The following is a 23,814-nucleotide window of genomic DNA, read 5'->3' as shown; positions in this document are numbered from 1 at the left end:
TTTTTACGGTTTTTTTGTACCCATGTTATAATCCACATTTTAGGCCTGAAAATTACTTCAAACCCCCACACATTATTTATTTTCTGAAAGACAAGACCTTGTAGAATAAAATGTTGGCAGTTTCAAATTGCACCCGCCCTCTGCTGTTCTCAATTTCTTTTTCTATTTCAAATGGTAAACATACTATGTCCTCAAGTTATGAATGGACTGGAACACTCAGTATAGAGGCTTCCTGTTCATTTATAACAGGGGCTGCAGAATAAGAGATTGAAGACTGTGTTCTGCATCCCTATTTCTATTTTAAAAGCGGAATATCAGGGTCTGTTTAGACCCCGAATATATTTCCCCTAAGCCCCCCTAACAGTAAAAACTAAAAAAAACACACACACACCATATTCTGGTGTACACAATGCACATGCGCTTAATTTTTTTCCCCCCTTACTTTTTTCCCCCTTACCTTTTAAAAATAACATTAATTTAACTGTGGCAGTGCATGGCAAAGCATTGTGAGGCATTGCCGTGATAGATTTAGTCGGAAAAGTATTTGTTTTTTCCCTCCTGTCTTTGTCCGGCCTAGTTTTTGTTTGCCAGTTTTCAATCCTTCTATAGGTGGCTGTATAACTCAAAAGTAAAAGACTTCTGTGTTCTTAAATGGATTCAAAGAAAAATATTTTTATAGGCAAGTCAAAAATCTTATTTTGACAGATAAGTGATCAGATAAATAGGATAGTGGCACTTCTGCTTTTGTAGACTTCTCAATTTTTTCCCCCCAGTGCAAGCTGTGATAGTGCTTCCTTTAACCCAGTGGGTCTCAACCTTTCTAGGGCCGGGACCCCTTGGTAACATTTACCAAGTTGTGGTGACCCCAACTGTAAAATTTAGGGATGACGCGGCTGCTGCAGCGACATCTGGTGGGAGAACTGACACCGCTGCACTAGGAGAGGGCTGAGGAAGACTCTCACCTAGCACAGCAGAAATCACACAGCGACCCACAGGTTGAGCACCACTGCTGTAACAGCTAAAATGGCAAACCATATAACACAAGCCGAGGGTGTCAGCTTTTACTATTAATAATAATGATAATAAAAAGGTATGTTTTCTTTTGGAAAAAAATTACTATTTGTATAATCTACATATAAAAATGGGTTGTAATTATTAATAAAAAAAAAGGTTTGAGTTTTCTTTTGAAAAAAAAAAAAAAAAATTGTAAATAGTAATTTTATTTCAAAAGAAAACTCAAACTTTTTTTTTAATTATTATATACAACCCATTTTTATATGTAGAATGTAAGCTCTGCTGTAGAGCACGTATTGATTATTAAACAGTTGCAGCCTTATTGTGCCGTACGCCGTCAGAATAGAAAAAAACAAAACAAAAAACAACACCATAGGAATGCATAGCTAGATTCCTATTGGCTATTTCACTTTGCAATAGCAAACTAGCTATTGCACCCGCCCTCTGCTGTTGTCAATCACTAGATGGGGACCTGATGGAGAACTGCAGGTCCCCCTCTGCTGATTGACAGCAGCAGTGGGCGGGTGCAATAGCTAGTTTGCTATTGCAAAGTGAAATAGCCAATAGGAATCTAGCTATGCATTCCAATGGTGTTTACTTTTTTTTTTGTCTGACTTACAGCGGCCAACGGCTCCGATGTCAGAATTAAAAAAACAAAAACAAAAACACGATCGCAGGGAAAGGTTTACTCTGCTCGATCGAGCAGATTAAACCTTTCTGGGAGAAAGTTTTTCTCTCCTTGGCTGCCAGGAGCCGCTATCTAATAGCAAGAGACTCCCGGCGACCCCTGGCAAATTGGGGTTGAGAACCGCTGTCAAGCACTCAAACGATTTATACCTCAGCTGGCCACACTATTTTTGCCATGGTTTCGATTTTCTACTGCTGCGTTGCTAGCGTTTTTAAAAGACCCCCCAAACCATATATTTTCTGAAAGCACAGGCCCGGTAGAATAAAAAGATGGTACTACTAATTTTTAGGCGAGAAGGAAGCCCTTCCTTCTTACCCAAGTAAGAACATTGGGCTTTAACATCACGCTGTTCCTATGCAAAACCAGAAAGAGTTTGAGGGATAATGCCGTTAGCTCAAAAGGGTTCAAACAGCAGTTTTAAGGTACAGAGAGAACCAGATTCAGATTCCAGAGTCACAGTGGAACTAAATGGGAAACTCCATGTACAAAAGTCTTAACCAAGGAGTGAGAGGCCAACGGTCTCTGAGACTCACACCAAGTAATGTTTGCCTGCAAGGTCTGATGACGAACCTTGTGGGAAATAGCCTTCCTGCCCTTCAGCATCGTAGGAATCACAGATTTATGGATGCCATGGCATGGCTAAAGCTAGATACATTAAAGCCAGCAGCCATAAAGCAGGATGGGAAATCGGTCCTTTAGACAAAAGATCTCACCAATCTGGTAGAGCTCAATAAGCATGTGCCAGGAGATCACATGCTAACAGATCACCAGAGCAATGAGGATTCTCACCAGAATATCTTCCATGCCGATCCTATAAAGCAGAGCAAGAAAGGCATAGATCATGGTGTACCAATTTCAAGGCGCCGCCAGAGCATCTACTGCTTCCGCTAGAGGCTCCCTGTACCTGGAGACAAACATGTCCAGTCCACACTTGGCATCAACAACCTGTAAAACATCCAGGTGCAGAGACCATTGCCCTGGTCCAGGTGCTGTCAGCTGAGGAATTTGGCCTCCCAATATTTTTTTTACACCTGGGTTGCACATGGCAAACAAGGCAGTATGGGGAAGCTCAGCCTGGAAAGTATCCAAACTACCTTCCTTGCCACAGTCTTTTGGTTCCACCCTTATGGTTGATATATGCCAGCACTTTGTTAGACTGAATACAAAAGAATGGTCCAATGCTGCAGAGACAGCCAAATGGCCCAAAGATCCAGGATTAGGAGACGAGATAACGGTCTAAGTGCCCTCGACCAAATGGGTGCCATGGACTCCTCCACAGGCTGGCATTCATTCTAAGTATCTTTGAAAGGAGGACTTCTGACTCCAGATACAGATTTCTGAGACACTTGCCTAGAAACAACCTGGTCCTTGGTACCAAACAAATCTGTCTATCAGTTGACCAGTTGTCCCACGATGACAGAATGTTGCGTTGTAAAGGTCTGGAGTGAAACTGGTCAAATGTGACTAGCTCCAAGGAGGCTATCAACAGCTCCTGGACTCATGCAAAAGCAGTCTCCTGGGCTGGAGAGCTCAATTTGAAGATTGGAGAGTTACGTTTTTTCCTGTGGAATAAACACTCCGGCCTGAGCTGTGCCCCAGACTAGATGTAGATACTCCAAATGATAAGTCAGTTCCAGTGCTGATTTCTGTAGGTTCAGGATCCATCCAAATTGCTCTAACATCTGCATAGTCAAGGCCATGATGCCTGACAGAGCCCTGCGCTGACTGTTCCCTCAATAGGAAATGGTCTGTGCATCCCAAATGGGAATGCCACAAAAGCGCAATAGTGGCAATAATGGGGTGAGGGGGGGCAGCATCTTGGTGAGCACCTATGGTGCAGATGAAGGGCATGGCCACAAAATGGTATTGTAGGGACCCTACAGCAAAACACAGAAGCCTTGACAGACAAGACAAGCACTGAGGCAATGGCAGTGGCAGTGGCTCTGGACCTGGAAAGCGCTCTGCAGATAAAAAAACAAAAAAACTATTTTTTTTTTTTTTTACACAAACCCCAATGTTGAATATCTCTTCCAGGTTACCAACAACCAAGGAGTCTTAATTGAAGAAAAAAAAAATATATATATATATACATACACACACACACACACAAGTCTTTTAGACAGCAGAGCTGAAGAGAAGACATCTCCATAGGACACTAGCAAAAAAGAGGCATGCTGGTAGTTGGGGTTATCCTGGGCTGGCCTACAGTTTCCTTTTCAGGGCCCAATCCTCCTGTAGGTGGCAGTATAACCCGAAGGTGAGAGACTTGCTGTGTCCCTCAATGAACTGTGTTATTGTCATAATCTATTAGTTGGGTGATAGATTTTTTTTTTTTTTATCTGATTAAAATCAAAATAATTTATAATAATTTAGTTACTTATTAGTTAATATTACTTATTGAGTTAACTTAATTATTAAATAGACATATATTAATTCTTTCTGCATAGCTCTCATCCCTGGCATATGTCACAGAAAGAACTTGTGCAGTACAGAAAATTCAGTACAGAAAACATTACCAAGTAAACTTCTTATCGGGACTTCATTCACTAAACACCTTTTCTGAAACAGATTAGCTGCACGCTTAGATCCACATCCTGAAGTGCGGATTCATATGTGTGAGCCGATTGGCTAGAGATTAAATTTTTATACTTGCCTAGCTTCGCGGGGGAGAGGATATCTCTAGACACACCGCATGCAAAGCTCCATGTACCGCCGCTTTCCTTTGCTGTGCGTGGCTCTGAGTGCAGTGTGTCAGGGATGTCACAGACTTTAAAGCCGGTTCACACCATCTCCAGTGTGTTTCGGCACAGTTAGTGGCCGGAACGCACTAGATCACATAGTGGAAGCCTCCTTGTGAGCTGGTGTGTGCCGGTGCCACTCAATCAATGGCACCACTGACACACACCCCCACCCGCAGTGTGATTGCCCTCACCAAAATGCATGGCACAGCAATGCCCACGTTCCAGTCCAATAGCAAAAAATAGTAAATGGCACCAGCATGCCCCCTCCAGCCCCCCCCTCCAGCCCCAGAACGCAGGGATTTTACAACTCCTTTAACCTTTAAGTGAATGAACCATTGTTAAGCAGGACATTTATTTTACCTTGCTGTGACATATTCCACAGTACAGAGACTCATTTGCTTGATCCAGTCCCAGTAACAAATGTTGTTAATTGTGTGACAAACAGCTGTCTTGAGTGTTGGTCTGTAATGGGGAATTCTGTAATTAGGAGGTTCTGTGCTTTTGGGTTTCGGAATCCTGTCAGGGAGAGTAAGGGTGTACTCCCTGATAATCACTTTAAAATAATTTTTATATAATATGATTTCATACACGCACACACACAGTTAATCATTTATATTTAACATTAAAACCAGCATGTTCTACAGCCGAGGCAGGCATGTGCTGCTACTCTTATTTTGCTGGCCCCCTGCCATGCCCATCGTTAGATCCCAACAAGCTCATTGTCATGTTCCTTCACCCTGCCATTCATGAAGCTGGCACTTTCCAACTCCTGTTCACAGCTGCATCTACTATTTCATGATTTGAAGCCTCTGTCATTGCTAGGCATGACTTCAGTGAAAACAGATAAAAGTCAGGCAGAAGCTTCAAGGCACAAGATAGCTACACACTGCAGGTCTATTTTAAAACAGCAGAAGCACCCCCCCTTGCCCCAATCAGTTAGCAGATAGGTCAGTCACACACAATGGTCTTGACTGGCTTGGCTTATATTAGCCACAGACAAAAGATAACAGTCTGAGAACAACCAGATGCCACTTGGCTAACTACTGTTCGGAAAATGAGTGGAAGTGTCTGGCTGCACCCTCTCAATTCACTATACTCACCATAGTACAATAACATTGCTGAGGGACCTTACAGGCCAAATCATGCCTTGGCCACCTTTACTCTGCTATACCTCAAGTTCCATATAATATTTATTAGATTTTAAATGCCTGTAAGTTGACAAGTATGGATTTGCTCAGTCCCACACCAGACTGTTTGAAAAGTGTTTCAAAACACTGCCCGACTGGGGGCACTTGGACTGGCTCTACCTCCGACTGAAAAAATATATATAAAAATGTATTTTACTTTGTTTTTGTTTTTGTAGCCTCCTGTAATATGCCAGTCACATATCCCAGGAGGCTGCAGGAGCAGGGACATAGAGAGGCTGAAGGGCGGACCCATTATCAGGAACCGGCTGCAAGAAAACAGAAGAGACAGCCGGCTCCCTATGATGTACGGGAGGAAGATGGCGGTGCAGGGCCCTGGCTGTAGCAACAGATCACTGCAGGACAACACAGGATTCACTGGACTGGCAATTGTTTTCCAAAGCTAACCCCGCAAACAAGGTAAGAGGCGATAATAAAAAGTGACCTTTTAAAAAGTTAAAACAAGCCATTTAACATTGACAGGGGTGCTTACAGTAGTTTAGAAAAAAGAGAAAAATTGTACCTAGAGATCCTCACCCCAAGTTAGTTTTGAGTTATTTAACTCTCACCTGCAAAGCAGAACGAACAACCCCCTGCTGCTCTTTAAGTACAAGAAGCAATTTGTTCAGCCAAGGGAGGTTTTGAACAGAGTGCAGCTAAATAAGGGGGAGTCGGAGAGTTAAATAGCAATATAAAAAAAGGTAAATGTATTGAATATACAAGACAAAAAAATAATTTAACACATTAACTGACTGCACAGTTGATACCCACGCACCCCACACCTTTAAAAAATGATTATTGCAATAATCCATTTGTGCAAAACAACATTCAGAACCTTTGAGGAGCTTGCTGATCAGTATTAGTTATATTATCAAGTGGTTCTCAGTTGTTGAGAAACAGCGCTGGGACTAAAGTGAATAGTGCTAGATACTATGTATCAGGTGCCTGGGGATTCTTGATTGAACTCTAATGATTTCTCCTCTTGCTAGGGACGTCTTTTTGGATTTTTAACCAGTTAAGAGTAAAGTCACTAGGAACTGAACTTGGATCTTTATTAGTTCTTTCAGAGGACACCACAAATGTTACTAGAACAAATACTTGATTGAAGATATCTTACTGGGATACATTAAAGCATAAAAATAGACCCGGTGAGATAGGCAGAATGCCGCTGAGTTATAGTCACACTTGGGAAAGGGAAGCCTCCAATCTGTGTGTAATGATAAACTCGAGTAGTATTTACTCACGGCTGCTCTCTCCCTTTGACCGGGCGGTCAGTCTCACGAGACGTATAGACGCTTGATGTTTCCTTTCCAATTCCGCTCGTTGTGGTGTCCAGATGGCTCTTAATTGTGTTCCTGTAAGCCGCAAATGCTTTTTAGAGGAGTCCCAGGTTCAACTTGACTTAATCCCGTTTGTCGGCATGGGTAGTTTCCTTGTCCCGCTGTTTCAAAAATTAGCCACTACTACAAACTTTAGTGCCTGTCATGCAGGTAGTGTAGTGTGTCAGACAAGCATCCTACAACGGATGTCGCGTTTTGCCCCCCTCCGTTTCTTGGGGCTTCGTCAGATCTCCATTGTCGTACGAAAAGTCGATCGCATACGATTATCGTACGATAATCGGAAGGTGTATGGGCACCTTAACACTATTCACTTTAGTCCCAGCGCTGTTTTCTCAACAACTGAGAACCACTTGATAATATAACTAATACTGATCAGCAAGCTCCTCAAAGGTTCTGAATGTTGTTTTGCACAAATGGATTATTGCAATAATCATTTTTTTAAAGGTGTGGGGTTAGTGGGTATCAACTGTGCAGTCAGTTAATGTGTTAAATTATTTTTTTGTCTTCTATATTCAATAAATTTACCTTTTATATTGCTATTTAACTCTCCGACTCCCCCTTATTTAGCTGCACTCTGTTCAAAACCTCCCTTGGCTGAACAAATTGCTTTCTTCTTGTGCTTACAGTAGTTTGCTTGTATCCATTTAGGTAAAAAACTTTTATCTGAAAAGGTAAACAAAACTTGCTGTAACTGCGCAAGAAGTGTTATCTGGAGTTCGGATTTAATTACTCAAGTCCCTCTAAAAAGGTGGCCATACACTCTACAACCATCGCAAAAAAACGTACGATCTGCCTATCTTGGACAGGCAGATCGCACTCTCGATCCCGATGACGGCAATGCTGAACGGGCAGTGTGCGCGTGCGCACACCGGCCCGTTCAGCATTTATCTTCCGAGCACCGTTCTAACCAGCCGAGAATCGTACGATTCCCGGCTGGTTTTCGAACATGCTGGTTCGACAGAAGACGTGCGACCGTACAGTAGAAACGGTCGCACGTCTCCGTTCACACTGCTCGATTATCGTACGAAAAACCGATCGCATACGATTATCGTACGATAATCGTGCAGTGTATGGGCACCTTAAATCTTCCAATGCATCTAACGCTACCCTCTCTACAGGCCCACAATGCTGCTGTCCAAGGGTGGCTCCATTGCTCACCCTTAGACAGCAAGTGTGTTACTGGTGGGACGACCCGGTAAAAATAAAAGGGGAAAAGAAGCCTTAAAAACCCATTATTTTTCTGGACATCTTGGTCTGTTAAAGGAAGTTGAAAAAAGACTTACTGGCTGGATCACCAGGTGAAAAGGGGAAACAAAATGAAACCCTAGTGCAGCCACTTCGGGTAGAATCTTTCTAAACCCTTACAGTGGGGCTAGCCCTGCACTGCAAAGGTTTAGTGCTTGTTTTCTTGTAGGGACGAAAATAAAATATGAACTCACCTGAACCTCCCAGCCAGCTCTAGGGACTGGTCTAAGAGCCTACTGGCTGAGAGGTTCAGGGGAGTATAATTTTTGTTTTGTTTTTGGCCCTAGGCAAAAATCGAGCACTTAACATTTGCAGTGCGGGGGTAGCCCCACCGCAAAGATTAAGAATAATTCTGCCTGAAAATCCTCTTGAAGCACAATGGTTATAGTTAGCATGGGGAAGGGGTCAGTTAAGAGTACCTTATTTAAAAAGTATAGCTACATTGTGTATACATTTAAGAAAAATGAATAAAACTTCAAATAACCATGTAGAATTTCAAGAAACATAATTTCATATTTTGCATAAAAACACCTTTTTTTTTTGTTGCAATGTATGAAGTTTTGCAACCTCTGTCAGTTGTGGGGTTTTTTTTTTTTTTTTAATTGTTGCTGACCAATGTCTTTCCCACGCTATCTGTCCAAGAGGCAAAGGGACAAGCACTAATGGGGATACTGACAGAGATAAAAACATTACAGGTCTTAAGGTGCCCATACACTGTACGATTCTTGTACGAGAATCGTGGGAAATCCCGCGATCGTACAGTGTATGGAAGGTGTGCGACCGTTTCTACTGTGCGGTCGCACAAGCAGGCTTGAAAAACCTGCTTAGTGGCCTGCTTGTTCGACAACTGCCGAACGGGCCGGTGTGCGCACGCGCACACTGCCCATTTGCAGTGATCGGAAGCCCGCCCCTCACTGCGGTCATCGGAAGCCGGCTTTCGATGATCGCAAGTACGATCTGCCCGTCCAAGATGGGCAGATCGTACAAGCTTTTAAATAAGCTTACGACCTTTTGTCTTGCAATGGTCGCAAGGTGTATGGGCACCTTAAGCCATGCAATACAAAGCTAGATTCTTGCTTTTTTCCTTAGCATAAAGTACAGTGAGTCTGTGTCAAAACTATTGGAGAAAAAAAAAAACAGTGCATGTATTGGGTTGACAGAAGATACCAGCTAGATTTGTAAAAAATAAAATAAAAATAATAATAATAATAATAATCTATATCCCACAGTATTTCCACTCCACTGGCTTGTATACCATAAAGCCCAAATAAAGTTACAGCTCTTCATAGTCCTCCAAACCCATGTGTACTTTCTGCCTATGGACAGTGGCCAACTGACCCCCCGGCTCCATTCTAGCAGCTGCAGTCAGACAGACTGAAGTCGCAGTACGCATCTGTAAACTTTTAACAGTAGGTTAAAATGTTAGAGCAGTACAAGGCATTAAAAGGAGACGACTTGCAGCTTGTGTTTAATCACAGAATATAACTTACTGCTGGTAACAATGGTTGCATATTTTGATTGGAGTCTGCAATGGTAGCCAAGTAAACCAAATTTGTGTGCAACATTTGTTGGTACCTAGAAAGAAAAAAAAAACAAAAAAAAAAACATACAAATACCAAAGTTTCACACATTACAAGTTTAGATTTAATTTTCCCTACAAATGTACCTGTTATGCTAAAAGAAGTACATGCGACTTGTTTTAGAGAGCACTGTGATACAAGTTCATTCATACAAAGTGGGTCTCGTTAGCCTACATTTATTGCAGTCTGTGACTATACATGTTAAATAAGGTACTCCCAACTGACCCCCTTTCCCATGCCAACTATACCTCTTCTACTTAAAGAAGATTTATGTGAAGAATTATTCTTAACCTTTGCAAGAGGAGAGGAAAGTATGATAAATGTCTATGACAGAAGCTAGAAAAGGGAACATTTTACATGTTGGTGGCACATTGCATTATAACCAGCAGGTTATATTTAAAGAACAGAAAACTGATTTGGGTTGAATCTTTTCTTTTAAGACTCCAATTTCTGTAATCATGCATTTTTAAAAGTAAGAGTACACTGCACCTTTCTAACAAACAGTGGCCACGCAACAGGGTAGGAATTTTCATGAAGTGGATAAATGTGTGAATAGTCATATATGCAAAAAACAAACAACATCTAAACTGCAGTGGCAACAAAGCTTTTTTTTTTTTAATGCAGTGAGAACATTATTGTACATTTAGTGCTACTCTTTTTTTGTAGAGTGTGGTGACAGGCATTCTACAAAGACAACTCTTTGCTTCATTAAAATCCAAATGGAAAACAAGAGAAAACCACCAAGAAGTAGGGACTTCCTGCAGCCACATGAAGGACCTTTCGCTTAAAGATGTCATCAAATGGGGATGCAACTTCGCCTGGTAGAACTTAGACAACGTGTGAACAGAACACCAGGGGATAGCCTTGCAAATCTGGGAAACAGTTGATGCTGTAAACCCAAACACTCACAAATCTAGTAGAGTGCATCATGACAAGGATGGGTGGAACCCAATCCTTGGGACCATAAAATGGGATCAGTTTTCCAAAGCCAACTAGAGATGGTGGCCTGAGAAGCCGGAGCATCCTTACGGTTCCACCTGGAATTACAAAAAGTGAATCCGAAGCAGTGGCTGAAAGACTCACAGCCCAAACTACATACAGAAAATGGAGTGAAAATATCCTTTAGGTGAACAAAGACACCGGGCAGGGGGACACAAGAACAATGTTTTGGTTAAAGTGAAGGGCAGAAACTACCTTAGGCAAGAGGAAGTCCTGGGCCTAAACACTATCTTGTCCCTATGCAAAACCAGAATGTTTTTTGCAGGATAAAGGCACTAGTTCAGACACTCGCCTCGCAGAGGTGAAGGCCACAAAGAATACAACCTTGTTGGTGATGGTAGAAATAGGAATGTCTCCAATGGCTTACTGGGGGTTTCTGAAGCTCAGAGTAACAGATTCAGATCCCACAGAGTCAGGGGAAACGAACAGGGGGAGCTATATAGAAAGCTCCCTGTACGAAAGAACTTATATCAAGGATTGAGAGGTTAATGGTCGCTTAAACAGAATCAAAAGGGCAGAAGCCTGGCCCTTGATAGTGCCTGGATTCAAACACTGGTCCAGACTTAACTGTAGGAAGGAGAGGAATCGTTCCATGGAGAAAGTCCTAGGGTGGAAGCACTGAGACTCACACCAAGGGAAGTAGGCCTTTCTACGTCTGATGAAATGAGTAGCATTGTAGGCATCACAGATTCAGATGCCTCCATCTCTGAAAAACCTGGGCTTCAAGAGTCACACTGTTAAAGCAAGCAACTGTGAAGCAGAATGGCAAATTGGTCATTGAGACAAAAAGATCCTGAAGATCTGGAAAAGCCAACAGCGCATCTGCCAGGAGTCTTATCAGGTTGGTGTACCAAATCCACCTGGGCCAGTCTGGAGCACTGAGGATCACCAGAATGCCCTCCATCTTGATCCAGCAAAGCAGACATTGAAGATGCTTTAAGAGAGGAAAAGCATAGTTTAGGGTGTACTCATCCAACAGAGCCACCTGAGCATCAACTGCTTCAGTTAGATGATCCCTGTACCTGGAGATAACACGGTGAAGTTTGTTGTTGAACTGGAAGGCCAGAAGATACACATCTGGCAGCACCCACCTTATCAAAGTAATTGTAGACAGGTCAAAGATCAAAGTTTGCAAGAAGCAGTGGGAAGATACTTCCTTGATGCTTTATATATTTACAAAAAAAAAAGAGAGCAAGAACTGCAGACATGTAATTAAGGTATCGCTTGATGCCGAGACTGACGAGCCTACTGACTAAGTGAGTCAGATACTGGGCAAGCACTGAAGCACTGCCAGCAACTCTGGATGAGGAAAGCGCTGCAAGACTAACTTTTTACCAGAGTATAGAAAGTGCTCTGCATGGAACCCAAAGGTCTCTTCCAGGCTATCCCCCAATGTCCTTGGAGACAAAGTTCTAGCAGCAGAAAAAGAGCCTTGATTGAAGAGAAATCTTAAAAAAAAAATAAGGGAGGCAAGGTGCTAACAAAAACAGACGAATCCCCCACACAACTGAGAAGCCCATCCTCCTAGGACACTAGCAAAAAAACTTGCTGGCAGTAGTTGGGGTTTTTCTAAGCTTGCCTACACTTTGTTTTTTGACAAACCTCCATTAGGCAGCAGTATAAAAAGGAGAAAAACTTCACGTGTCCCTCAAATGACAAGAAAGCTTGCTGCAATACTTACCTTATACCCAGTGCTGTGCTTATGGCCCTAACACTCACCACTCTAATCTGGGGCAGGCGGTTCAAGGATCCATCCCCTACCTGACCTGGCCTCACAAGAAAATGCTGGAGAGTGGTTTTGCGTCATTATGTGTTGCTACTCTCTGCAGCATTCAGAACCCACATGCTGCCAGAGGAAGAAGCAGACTCACAATGTCACAAGACCAAAACAATGTCACAAGACCAAAGACCCTTAAAAAAATTAACATGAAAACTTTTTTGGGGGGTAAATGGGCACAGGAGTGCTCCATAGGGGAGAGGTGGCAGAAAATGTTATTGTACCAAACAAAAAGGTTGTTTCATTTTACTTACTGAGAACATTCTGAAGTTTTTCCTTTGTTCTGATAGTCCATAATACACTGGATTAGATGATTATTTTCATCCAACATCTGCAAAGAAAGCAGAGATGTATATTTAACATCTAGAAATGTACATGAAAAAAAACAAAACTATGCAATATTTAGGACTGTTGTAAATACTATTACATAGTAATCCGACCCAGATTAAGGAAAGTATCAAGTATCCCTCAAACAGTTCATTCTGCTTGTCACAGCTGTGTCTGGAATAAAATAAGGGGAGGCTTAAGGTGCCCATACACTGTTCGAATTCCGGCAGGTTTTTGAGAAGCCGGACGAAATTGGCACAGTGTGCGCCGCTGTCGGCAACCTTTCGATTTGGCATGCCTCGATCAGCTGATCGAAGGAGCTGCTTGGAAAATCTTCGATCGATCAGAACCGACAGCGTATTGAGCTGCCCGCTCTGATCGGGGATTCTGACAGGTGCCGGCAGCCGCTGTATGGAAACCCCCGATCAACACGCTGTTAGTGTTGGAGGAATCGGGTCTATTTTTTCCATTCAGCACGCGGTTTGAAAAAAAAAAAAAAGATCAATGTATGGCCAGCCTAAAATCCTCCTATATTACCAGGACAAGAAACAGAAACACAAGTAAAGCTTAGGTAGTCCATGAGTCACATACTGGCTGCTAAATATAAAAAGGAATCTAAACAATTGGGTTGTAACATGGGTAGACCACCTCAAAACCTAATAAAACCACACATAGACATGAGATGATAATTCCCCAATAGGGTTGGTGAAACATACATTGGCATAGGCGTCTGACCAGCACTGGATTCACTGCACTCTGTTTCAATTCATTTGTATCATGCATAAGGGTCAGTGTACACAACTACGGTATTTGTGTTTTTCTTCTGACATGGGTTTGTTAAAGTCTATAGGCAAAACCTTTTTTTTAATGTTTTGGATAGTGTGGGGAAAGATTAGAACCTCATCTACTTTTACTGACATCAAACACTTTATTGGCATGATTCCTTCCAGTTTAGTAAAAAGCTTACCCACAGGACAGGAAGTGAGGGGAATACCTTTTCCATCTGACCATAGAAAGTCTGCAGATAAATTGTAAGGTGTGTGGGCAGCTTAACCCACAGGACAGGAAGCGAGGGGAAAGTCTAAATAGGAGAATGCTGCAACCTGTCAACTTTTTATTGTTGTCCCTTTACCTATTGCAGATTTTTTTCTCACTTCATGTCTGGTAAAAGTTTGTCTCTAGAACAGGAAGTGAGGAGGACTCTCTCTAACAATGCTTCGAAGAGGCTTACCCGCCCCCTCCCGTCAGCACTGGGAGGATCAGACAGGGGAAGGGGGAATCAAGTCCCTCCCCTGTCACGGCTCTCTGCAGTGACAGGATCGAGAAGTGAGCGATTGCCGGTATGTGTTCGCTCACTTCCCGATCTACTGAGCCGACCTGTGACAGTCTCATTGCCACAGGTCGGCTAGAACCATGAGGATGAGTGAAAATCACTCACCTCATAGTTCTCCTTTAATAAAAGCATTTTGATTTTAATATCACTTTAAAGTGGAAAATTTGTTAGGTTCTGTTTTTTGATAGATGAAGCGTACAACGTCTATTTTGGCAAAAACAAACTCCCCATGCACCCTCTTGGATGCAGAGTAGCAGCAAGGTGTCATGATAATGTAACGCCAGTATGCATTACCCCTGGGCCCCAATACAGCAACCTGTTCTGCCATTATAATCCACCACTGCAAGCAGTTAAAGTGACATTAAAGTCAAAAACTTTTTTCCCTCCGCCAATGTTAGTTACAGCACTTACCTTAAAGATGTCTCTTAATCCGATCTTCTTTCCTGTCCTTTCCAGCCTTCTCTCCAGCACTGCTGCGGGTCTCCGATCCAGCGCTGACTCCTCTGTCCTTGCTGGCACTTCCTGTCCCACGGTGTCTGCATGCAGGTGCACGCGTCCATAGACTTACCTTGTGTCTCTCCTCGTCTCCCGGCTGAAAATCTGAACTGCGCATGCCAAGATGCTTTGGAGCCGCCCGAGCATTTACAGACGGGTGCGTGCGGCGAAGACATGGGTACGTTTTAGGTTTTTTTTTTTACATATATCTACTGCTTGCTAGCAGTAGATATAGGCAAATAAAAACGGAGGGTTTAGAAACCCTTCAAGATGGGGGTATCACAGGGGCCCATTCACACCAGCTCACATGCTAAAACGTGTGTGTCGGCGTGCACTGCGCAGGGACAGTGCTCTGCACTGTTACAACGCAAGGTATGATTTACCATTTTTAAACTTTATTTTACGCAGCACATCACACTGCACCATGTCGCGTAGACTTGAATGAAGGGTCTTTTTGTGACACTTCATTCAAGTCTTTGTGATGTGCTGCAGTGTGTTGACATGCAGTGCAGTGAGATGTGCTGCAGATACAGCATGCCTGCATTTTAGGCTTCAGTCACACTATGTAATTTGGGATTCCTGGGCAGGAACCCCAAATGTCCCATTCAGCTGCGGCCCCCGTCACTTGTTCAAGTTAATGACTGGGTGACAGCAGCTGCATCTGTAAGCTGCACTCCACATAGAATCATTTTGATACAATTACATGTGATTTGGAATAGATCACCATCCATAGAAGCAAAATCAATGCATCCAGCGACAGTGATCTATTCCAAACCACGTGCAGTTGTATCACATATGATCATAATGAAATGTAAGCGGCACTTCACATAACAGGCGACAGTGGATGCAGCTAAACAGGACATTTCATTTTCTAGTTTAAAATAGGCTTCCAGGTGCAGTTCAGTGCGTTTGCTGAATACATTGGGATGTTTTTTTGGTCCGGGATCAAACTGGTCTGGACATGGTGTGAAGTTCTTAGGGCTTGTTCACACGATATACAGTATTCCAGCATGCTTAGGTGCTAGAACGCACTTTATCACATAGTAAAATCACCCCTGCGTTCTAGGACAGGAGAGGTTGTGATGTTGCATTGAAGTCAATGGCACCTGATTGCTCATGTCAGAATGCATGGCACATCAGTGCCTGCGATGCGGTCCAGTGCAATCGGAAAAAATGCTCCATGCACTATTTTTCCAAATCATACTGGACCAGAACGCAGGCATCGTTGTTCCCAAGTTCTGGTGTGGGTGGGGGCGTGGCTGCGGTGCCATTGACTTCAATGCACTGCCACACCCCCTTCCACCCTAGAACGCAGGGGGGAGTTTACTATGCGATCCAGCGCGGTCAGCTGCTGGAACACACTGTATATGATGTGAACAAGCCCTTAAGCTGCCAGTCAAAGCACGTGTCTTTGTGTGAACGCGCGCAAAAATAGCGACCTGTAACCGCTCAAAAACGTTGATGCCATGTGGGAATGGGGGCCTTAGATGACCTGTGCGGCTCAATGCAGATAGTGTAAAAGAGCACTAAACCTGCACGCTCAGCTGAGCCCGGCCTGCCTGTTTATAGCACATTATTTGATCAGCCCAACCCATCCCCATGTACCCCGGATCTGTCAGTGAGGAGACCACCTGTGACCCTCATCACCCCCCTGCTCCCACATCACCTCTGCTATGTCTGAGAACAATCATTCCCTCTTGTGTCTCACCTTCTGGATGGCAGCCGGGGTGATGTCCCCCTTCCCCCGCTGCCGGGGAGCTGCAAAGGCCACAGACATGATACCACAGAGGCCGACAACCGCACACACTGACAAACAAAGCGGACACAACACCGGAGGAAGAACGGCTGAAGCGGAACACCTTCCCCGCGCCGAGACACTGCCAGAATACCGGACTGTACCACGTTCTATAATGACGGGGGAGGGGTTAGAGTTCTATTAACTTTGCCGGTTACACATTCCTCGCCTACGCCAGGTCAATAACCTATATATATATATATATATATATGTATATATATCACTGCACTACCTGCGCCTCGGTGGGCTCAAATACATGGCATTTTAGCCGTAAGAATCACTAAAAACTTAAACGCAAAATCGTACACCCCTCTGACGTCACATATGTCACGTCCAGCCATCCCAGAGTTCATTGAGGCATGAGTAACGCGCACTTGGTACTGTCCAGCGGAGGGGTGTGCGGGTAAAATTAAATCAGTGCGTCTTTATTGTTTGAATGGCGTGGTTTAATATGGAACTGTGCACTGTTGTTGTGCAGCGGTCACTGGGAGTTTATTTCCGTTCGGGATGAAGACTCAATATGACGGTATTATTTAAAAGCGGTAGTGGGATGTGAGCTGTACTGTGAAATTAACAAATGCCCCGGTGAAACGTGTGACCGCATTCCACAGCAACATCTAAGGAACGTGAAACGACCTTTATGTGCAGAATACAACAGCCCGCAAACCTCCCGTTTATTGAGTGAGCAATGGTCTAGTCCGAACGTAATCAACATTTGTCTTCATATTGGCGGCGGAAATGTCTCCGGCAAAATGGCCGTCACCGTATAAGACGTACTGGTCACGGGTACTGTGACATTTTGTTGAAGACTATCGCTTGATCACACTTTGTATTCCAATCTTTAGATTCTAATTGTCTTCATGTGACCTGAGCACCATGTGGTTAGTAGAGATTATGCTGGATCTCACGGTGTCTGCGGTCCTGAAACTGCATTCTACACTCGTATAGTCTCAGGCGCCTGTGCACTGAACTCATAATCCACTGATCCTGGCTGCAATGCCAAAAATTAAATAGGAAAGAAGACAACTATTCCAGTGAACGCTAAAAGGGGAATTCCCATCACTTTGAATACGTTTCTTTTCCAGACTCCAGGACAGGAAGTGAAGGGAAATCTAAACAGGACACAGAACATGAACATAAAAAAGTAACCGGGGTTTTCATTCTTCCCTAATTTTCCCCCCAAAATATCTTGGCCATATATACTTTTAAGTCAAACTCTGGGATGAAAAACGATCATTTACACACTGCACTGGATGTTAAAACTATCTTTAAAAAGCTTTGTGTAATATGTGGAGGGTGCTACAAAGTATATAAATCCTACCTTGCAGCATGTTGTCTCCTACACATAACACAAGTCTTCCGAGCACTGCGGGGAGTGAGAGATGGGACTCAAGGAGTGAACTGCAAAAAGTTTCCCAGCACACTCACCAGCCAGCATGCAAAAAAAACTTGTCTAACTGCTAAAGTTCAAAACATAGGTTTTAGTTACATGTCTTCTGCAGAATATGTGAAAGCCGCACCTCATTATAGTGCGGTCCTAACTCTAACCTATGAGAGTGTCCATCTTGGAACACATGCAGCAAAAGATAGAATTGGGTGCAGGTTTGTCAGGCGGAAGCCCAACCCCCCTTAAGGGTACAGGGACACACAAGGGACGCCGCACATCACAGCGGCAACTGAGACCCACAGTGTGTCACTGCACCAAATCAGTCAAGCAAAACAAATGGCAAACGCACTCATCAATTTGTTATCAGCTTTACAGCAAGGTGCACATGGAAGGGCTTTATACAGTACAACAGCAAAAGGTTTCCCAGCACACTCACCAGCCAGCACACAAAAAAACTTGTCTAACTGCTAAGGTTAAAAACAGGTTTTAGTTATACGTCTTATATAGTCTGCAGAAGACGTGTAACTAAAACCTCTGTTTTTAACCTTAGCAGTTAGACCGTTTTTTTTTTGTGTGCTGGCTGGTGAGTGTGCTGGGAAACTTTTTGCTGTTGTACTGTATAAAGCCCTTCCATGTGCACCTTGCTCGGAAAGCTGGTTGATGAGTGCGTTTGCCATTTGTTTTGCTCAAGCAGTGAACTGTCCCAGTCCCATCTCACTACTTCGCCATTCACAAAATGCCCTGGATTTCTCACAAAGAATACAAGGCATCCTGTGAAGGGAGGGTGTGACAGCATCACAGAACACCTTGTTTTCCGTTTGTTGTTTATTTTCTTCCCTGGGGAACTGCAAAGTTGCTCCGCTGCTTATCTCTGAGGGAACCGATCCCCTCACCAACCCTGTGTAGTTCTGCCGCTGGAGTAGCTTACATAAGCGCTACATTAGCAATCAGTTTGCAGTAAGCTTCTCCCCTCAGTACGTCTTCTGTATCAGCACCACCTCTCCATGCCTCTCCTTTGGCCCCTTGAGAGATTAGGAGCTTCCAAAGCAGGGGTCTCAAACCTCCGGCCCTCCAGCTGTGGTGGAACTACAAATCCCATGAGGCATTGCAAGATTCTCACAGCCACAGACATGACTCCCGAAGAAAGATGCATCATGGGATTTGTAGTTTCACCACATCTGGAGGGCCGGAGGTTTGAGACCCCTGTTCCAAAGAAACGCCCAATGTCATGCCAGAGAATAGGGAGTGAATTCTGTGCATATTGATGATGTCACACCAACACAATACAGTATATCTCCTCCTAAAGTAAATGTCAGATCTGAGAATCAATCTTATCGGTTTTTCAATGGATATTTTTGGGGAGCTGGAAGATGTGAGCTTGATCCTGGGTTTGGGCTTTCAATGACCACAAGGTCACTTGTAAACCAATCCCATGTTATAGAATAAGCCAGCTTAAAAATTCCTTGCGTCGTATCTTACTTTTCTCAACAAGTTCTATTTTAAAATCTATGAAAAATAAAAGGATGGAAAACAGAAAAATTAAGATAGTGTGAAATAAACCAAAGCAGCCAGTCTGCAGAATATTTTTTTCATCGGTTTTAGTACGCACCAAAACATAGATTGCTGTCTTCAGGGGTTCGAAGGCACGCATAATAAGTGCAGCAGATTGGATGTATCACCTTCCCAGCGGCCTGTCTTCAAACTGTGTAACGTTCCTGCTCCCCAGCCACTCAGCACTTCCGTGTGTGTCACATACCTGCTCCCCCTGCTGCACGTTGTAGTTCCTTCCACCTGTCACTACAGGATGTATGAGTTAGTGAGAGGAACCACATCGCTCGGCTGACACTAATGTATGCCAGAGGCAGCAGCAGTCTCTGTGCGTAGACTCCTGCCAGGAGTCTGTTTACGTGTGTAAAGCTGCCGCTGGGTCACTTGTATGGACTGGGAAACACACAACCCCTGCCATGTTTTCCAGGCTCTGTGGCCTCTCCTGCGGGTCTAGGACCGGCATCGTGGATGTCACAGAATGAACCCAGAAGCGACAATGATTTTGTTATTTTCCAGTTGCTGAGCTGTCAGTCCCTGGCTAGGGAAAAACTGATCGTGCTTGATTTACTTTGATAGCATGCAATTTTGAAGCTTGACATCTTTTGTATATACTTACTTGGCTCAACCTCCGCTTTTAGATTTTACCCAAAAATTGGGTAATTGTGCTTATCTTTACTGAAGCTATGTGTTTAACCCCTTCGCTGCCACCAAAATTATGGGTCCCCTTTAAACGGACTCCGTTTGCATGTGTAAAGCCAACTGTCGGCTTTACACTGGAAGTGATTGTGGTGGCTGAGGTGCCGCCAGATTGCTTCCAGGGGCTGGTTCAGTGTGCCCCCTTATGTGATAGCAATTAAGTAAAGTTAAAAAAAAAAAGAGAAAAAAAAGTTTGAAATAAAATAAATGTAAAAAAAAAAAGAGTTCTAAAGTCCCCCGCGAGTGCACACTTGAACGTAAAAATGCGTACAAAAATGTACAAAAACGACGATCGTCGGGTATCGCCACGTCCGCCAGAGTAAGAACAATAACTGTAGAGCCAATATTCACGGATATCTCTAAACTGATTACCTGTAATGGCTTTTAAAACATCACCTAGGGACAATTTGTCGCCGTTTCATGTTGGGTATCAATTTATTTGTCCTAACCTCTGTTATATTTTATTAAAAAATTGGTATTATATATTGTGTTTTTACTAAATAAACTGCCACTGTCCCCATTGGAAGATTTCCCCTCACCTTGTCCTGCGGACAACTCTAAAATGTCTCCCTTTCTCAGTGACAATGGTCAGAAGAGATATAGAGGGGTGAATCTCCTCAATGGGTAGACAGACAGCAATTAAAACTTGACAGCTAACCCATAACTATATGGGGGCATGGTCCCAAGACCTAAATATCATTCTTGATCGGGATCAATGGTCTCAAATTTGGCACACCACCAAATCCTGCTCTCCTAACGCCAATGCTCAGGGATGTAACTATAAAGTCTTATTCCGCTGGCACTTGGTCCCCACTAGACTTGCGGCCATGTCCTCCAATCAATCCCCACTATGCTTCCGAGCAGGGCCGGCTTTAGGCATTTAGGCGCCCTGTGCGAGAAAGCTTTATAGCGCCCTTCAGTGACCACACCCTTCTGTGGCCACACCCCCGTAACCACACCCATTTCCCCCAATATCCGCACCATTTAAAGACTCCTATTTTGTTAAGCCGCAAAGAAACATATTAAAAAGTATGAAAAAAATTAAACTTTTATTCAAAGGTATTAAACTTGTCGGCACAATACAAGTATTATTATGAAATAAAACAACAGAAGGCAAATAATAAATGTCAAACTACAATAGAGTCTATGAAAATAAAGTGTCAGGATGTCATGCCAACCCTTTTTCAAGTAAGTGCATCTAGAAAAGTAAAAAAAGAAATCAGAACACAAAACCCAGACTACATGTAAAATGAATGAATTACTATATGTTCGAATATACGAAAAATGTATTCAGGCGCATAATAATTTGTTTGAGAATGCGCAACAATCCATGTTGGCCACCGGAGTGTTCTGTGAATGTGTGCCACCATCTTGGAGGTGGGGAGCATGACGTCACATGATGCCATGCATGCCTGGGGTCAGGTGACGTCACACGGCAATATTGGCCCCACCATCTTGGTGTATACCTAGATATACACCAAGATGGCGGCGCCCAACACGTGTGGTGTTATATGATGTCATGCGCCCTGCCTCTAGAACACGCCAATGGCTGAATCCAAAATAGCATAAAAATTTGTTTTGTTTGATGAAACGAATGAAACGTTTTTAGTTTTCATTCATTATATCTGAAATGAATTTGAGTCTTTGCACTTGTCTAATAATATGTGTGTACAGACCCCTAACATTTCACTTTTAAAATAGAAAAGAAATTGAGGACACCAAATCCTCAATTTCTTTGTCAGCATTCTTAGCACTCAATGAATGGGAAGCACTCAGTACAGAGGCTCCTCCCATTCATTCAGAAACTGCTGATAGTAAAATATTTACTATGATCAGGTTCTGAATGGGGAGGAGCTTCTGAACTGAGTTCTTCTCCCCATTGAGGAAATCTTGAATGAACAGGCTGTGATGAAAAACACAGCCTGTTCATTCATAACTGGAGACACATAGTACTATGCGTCCCCAGTTATTTGATCAGACCATCGCTCCAGTGTTTGTCCTTCACACAAAGAGGACCGGTAAATATCAATGATATTTACTGATACCCGCTCTGCCACGCACAGAGCCGCTGTCATCCTGAAACTGACAGCGGCTCCGATCTCCTCCCCGCTCGGCCATCCTGACAGCTGCGGGCGCGGCTTCTCTCCCCCTCACCGCTCGGCCATCCTGACAGCAGGCAGTGCTCCCTCCTGCGCCCACCCCGCAGTTTCTCCTCGGAACCCCGCTTCCTCAGCCCATACAGGCAGCGGGGATCCGAAAACAACAGAACAGCGCTGACGAGGGACCGTTGTCTTGTCGGGTGGCCAGCGGTGAGGAGGAGAGAAGCCGCCCCGAAGACGAGCTGTGTCGGCCGCCATATCGCGTTTTCCCCCCCAGAGTTCTTCTGTAAGAATTGTTTTCCACCAATACTTTTCCTTTATATTGGCTTTTTAAAATAGCAGACAAGATGGTTAAGAGACAGGATGAAGGTTTCAGTGCAAAACAACACTTTTGGCAGTTACCAAAGTGTAAAGCTACTACAGTGCTTTACAACAATCTTTCCAGTCCTGTATGGCACCAAGCTGAGCGGTTTCCCTTAATCCATCATGATCCACTCCTCTTCCAATTAGAAAACGCCTTGTGTTCAATGATAAGAACCGGGCATTATCAGAATGGCTGCTGTGTTGAGCAAGTGACCCCCTGTGATTTCAGAGCAGAAGGGAAGCTGCTCAGCTCAGTGCCATACAAGGCCCAGAAGATCACTGTACAGCACTGTAGTAGCGCCCACCCAGAATCCCAGTGGGCTGATTAGGTATATGCCAGGGGTAGTGAATTCAAATTTTAATCGAGCTGCGGTCCAAATTGTGGTCCAGACAGAACGGTCACTTAGCCCGTGTCTGTACCGTGGTCTGCCATTTTGGCTACACACCAGCAGCTGCACTGCAACACAAAGCTGCCAGTGTGTGCTCCCAGGTAGTGCTGATGCGCCCATCTCGCAGCATCACATTGTTTATTTTTTTTTGTTAGAGCCCCCACGCTCGGTTTATATACACTTGCCTATGCGCACATGTTCATTACAATCCGATGGCAGGGGCAGCAGTGTTGGTTTTAATTTTATCTGTTTATCCTCCCCCCTTCCCCGAGTGGCTCTGTCGGCTAACGAAGGGGGGAGGAGTCCGGTGACATCGATGTCCGTGACGTCACAGACTCCTCACCCCTCCCCAGAGTGGCTCTGTCGGCTAACGAAGGGGGGAGGGGTCCGGTGACATCGATGTCAGTGACGTCACCGGACCCCTCCCCTTCCCTTCGTTAGCCTCCCCTTCCCTTCGTTGTAAGCCTTATTGTAACTGCAAAGTAATTGGATCTTCTATGTGCCTCATTTTATATGCTGCAAATCTTTCTCGTGCCCAGGCTGATATTTGGTATGTATCGCCCCTCCATTCAGCAGTGCAATGGTTCACTGCTGAACCATTGCACTGGTTCAGCAGTTCCTGATCTTTTCAGGAACAATGGATGACTGAATATCTATTTCTGGACTTAAAAACTGCCTTTATTATTTATTTTTTCCCCAACAATAAGTATCAATCACAGGGGCCCCAACAAGTGTCTGGGATCATAACTGTCCATTCGCAGCATTGGGGTCTAACAAAGTTGGTTAGACCCCACAGAGCCCTGGTTAGACCTCA

The 23,814-nt window shown here is 43.8% G+C and overlaps 1 protein-coding gene across 3 annotated transcripts in view; it reads right to left on the bottom strand.

The window, feature by feature from the left end:
- The window catches only part of SS18 (SS18, nBAF chromatin remodeling complex subunit), a 35,944-nt gene extending 19,316 nt beyond the window's left edge, over nucleotides 1–16,628 (bottom strand). For all 3 annotated transcript variants that reach the window (XM_018554666.1, XM_018554667.1, XM_018554668.1), the window contains exons 1-3: nucleotides 16,432–16,628; nucleotides 12,823–12,899; nucleotides 9,703–9,787 (exon numbers count right to left, since the gene is read on the bottom strand). In XM_018554666.1, coding sequence (XP_018410168.1) covers nucleotides 9,703–9,787; nucleotides 12,823–12,899; nucleotides 16,432–16,500 — 231 coding nt within the window. In that variant the 5' untranslated portion in view covers nucleotides 16,501–16,628. The remainder of the gene's footprint in view (nucleotides 1–9,702; nucleotides 9,788–12,822; nucleotides 12,900–16,431) is intronic.
- Between the last annotated feature and the right edge of the window lie 7,186 nt (nucleotides 16,629–23,814).

This window comes from Nanorana parkeri, unplaced genomic scaffold (assembly GCF_000935625.1).
Source record: "Nanorana parkeri isolate BGI_ZX_2015 unplaced genomic scaffold, ASM93562v1 scaffold168, whole genome shotgun sequence".
Taxonomy (NCBI): Eukaryota; Metazoa; Chordata; class Amphibia; order Anura; family Dicroglossidae; genus Nanorana; species Nanorana parkeri.
The sequence above is the reverse complement of the archived record's forward strand: the minus strand, read 5'-3'. Positions and strand labels throughout refer to the sequence as shown.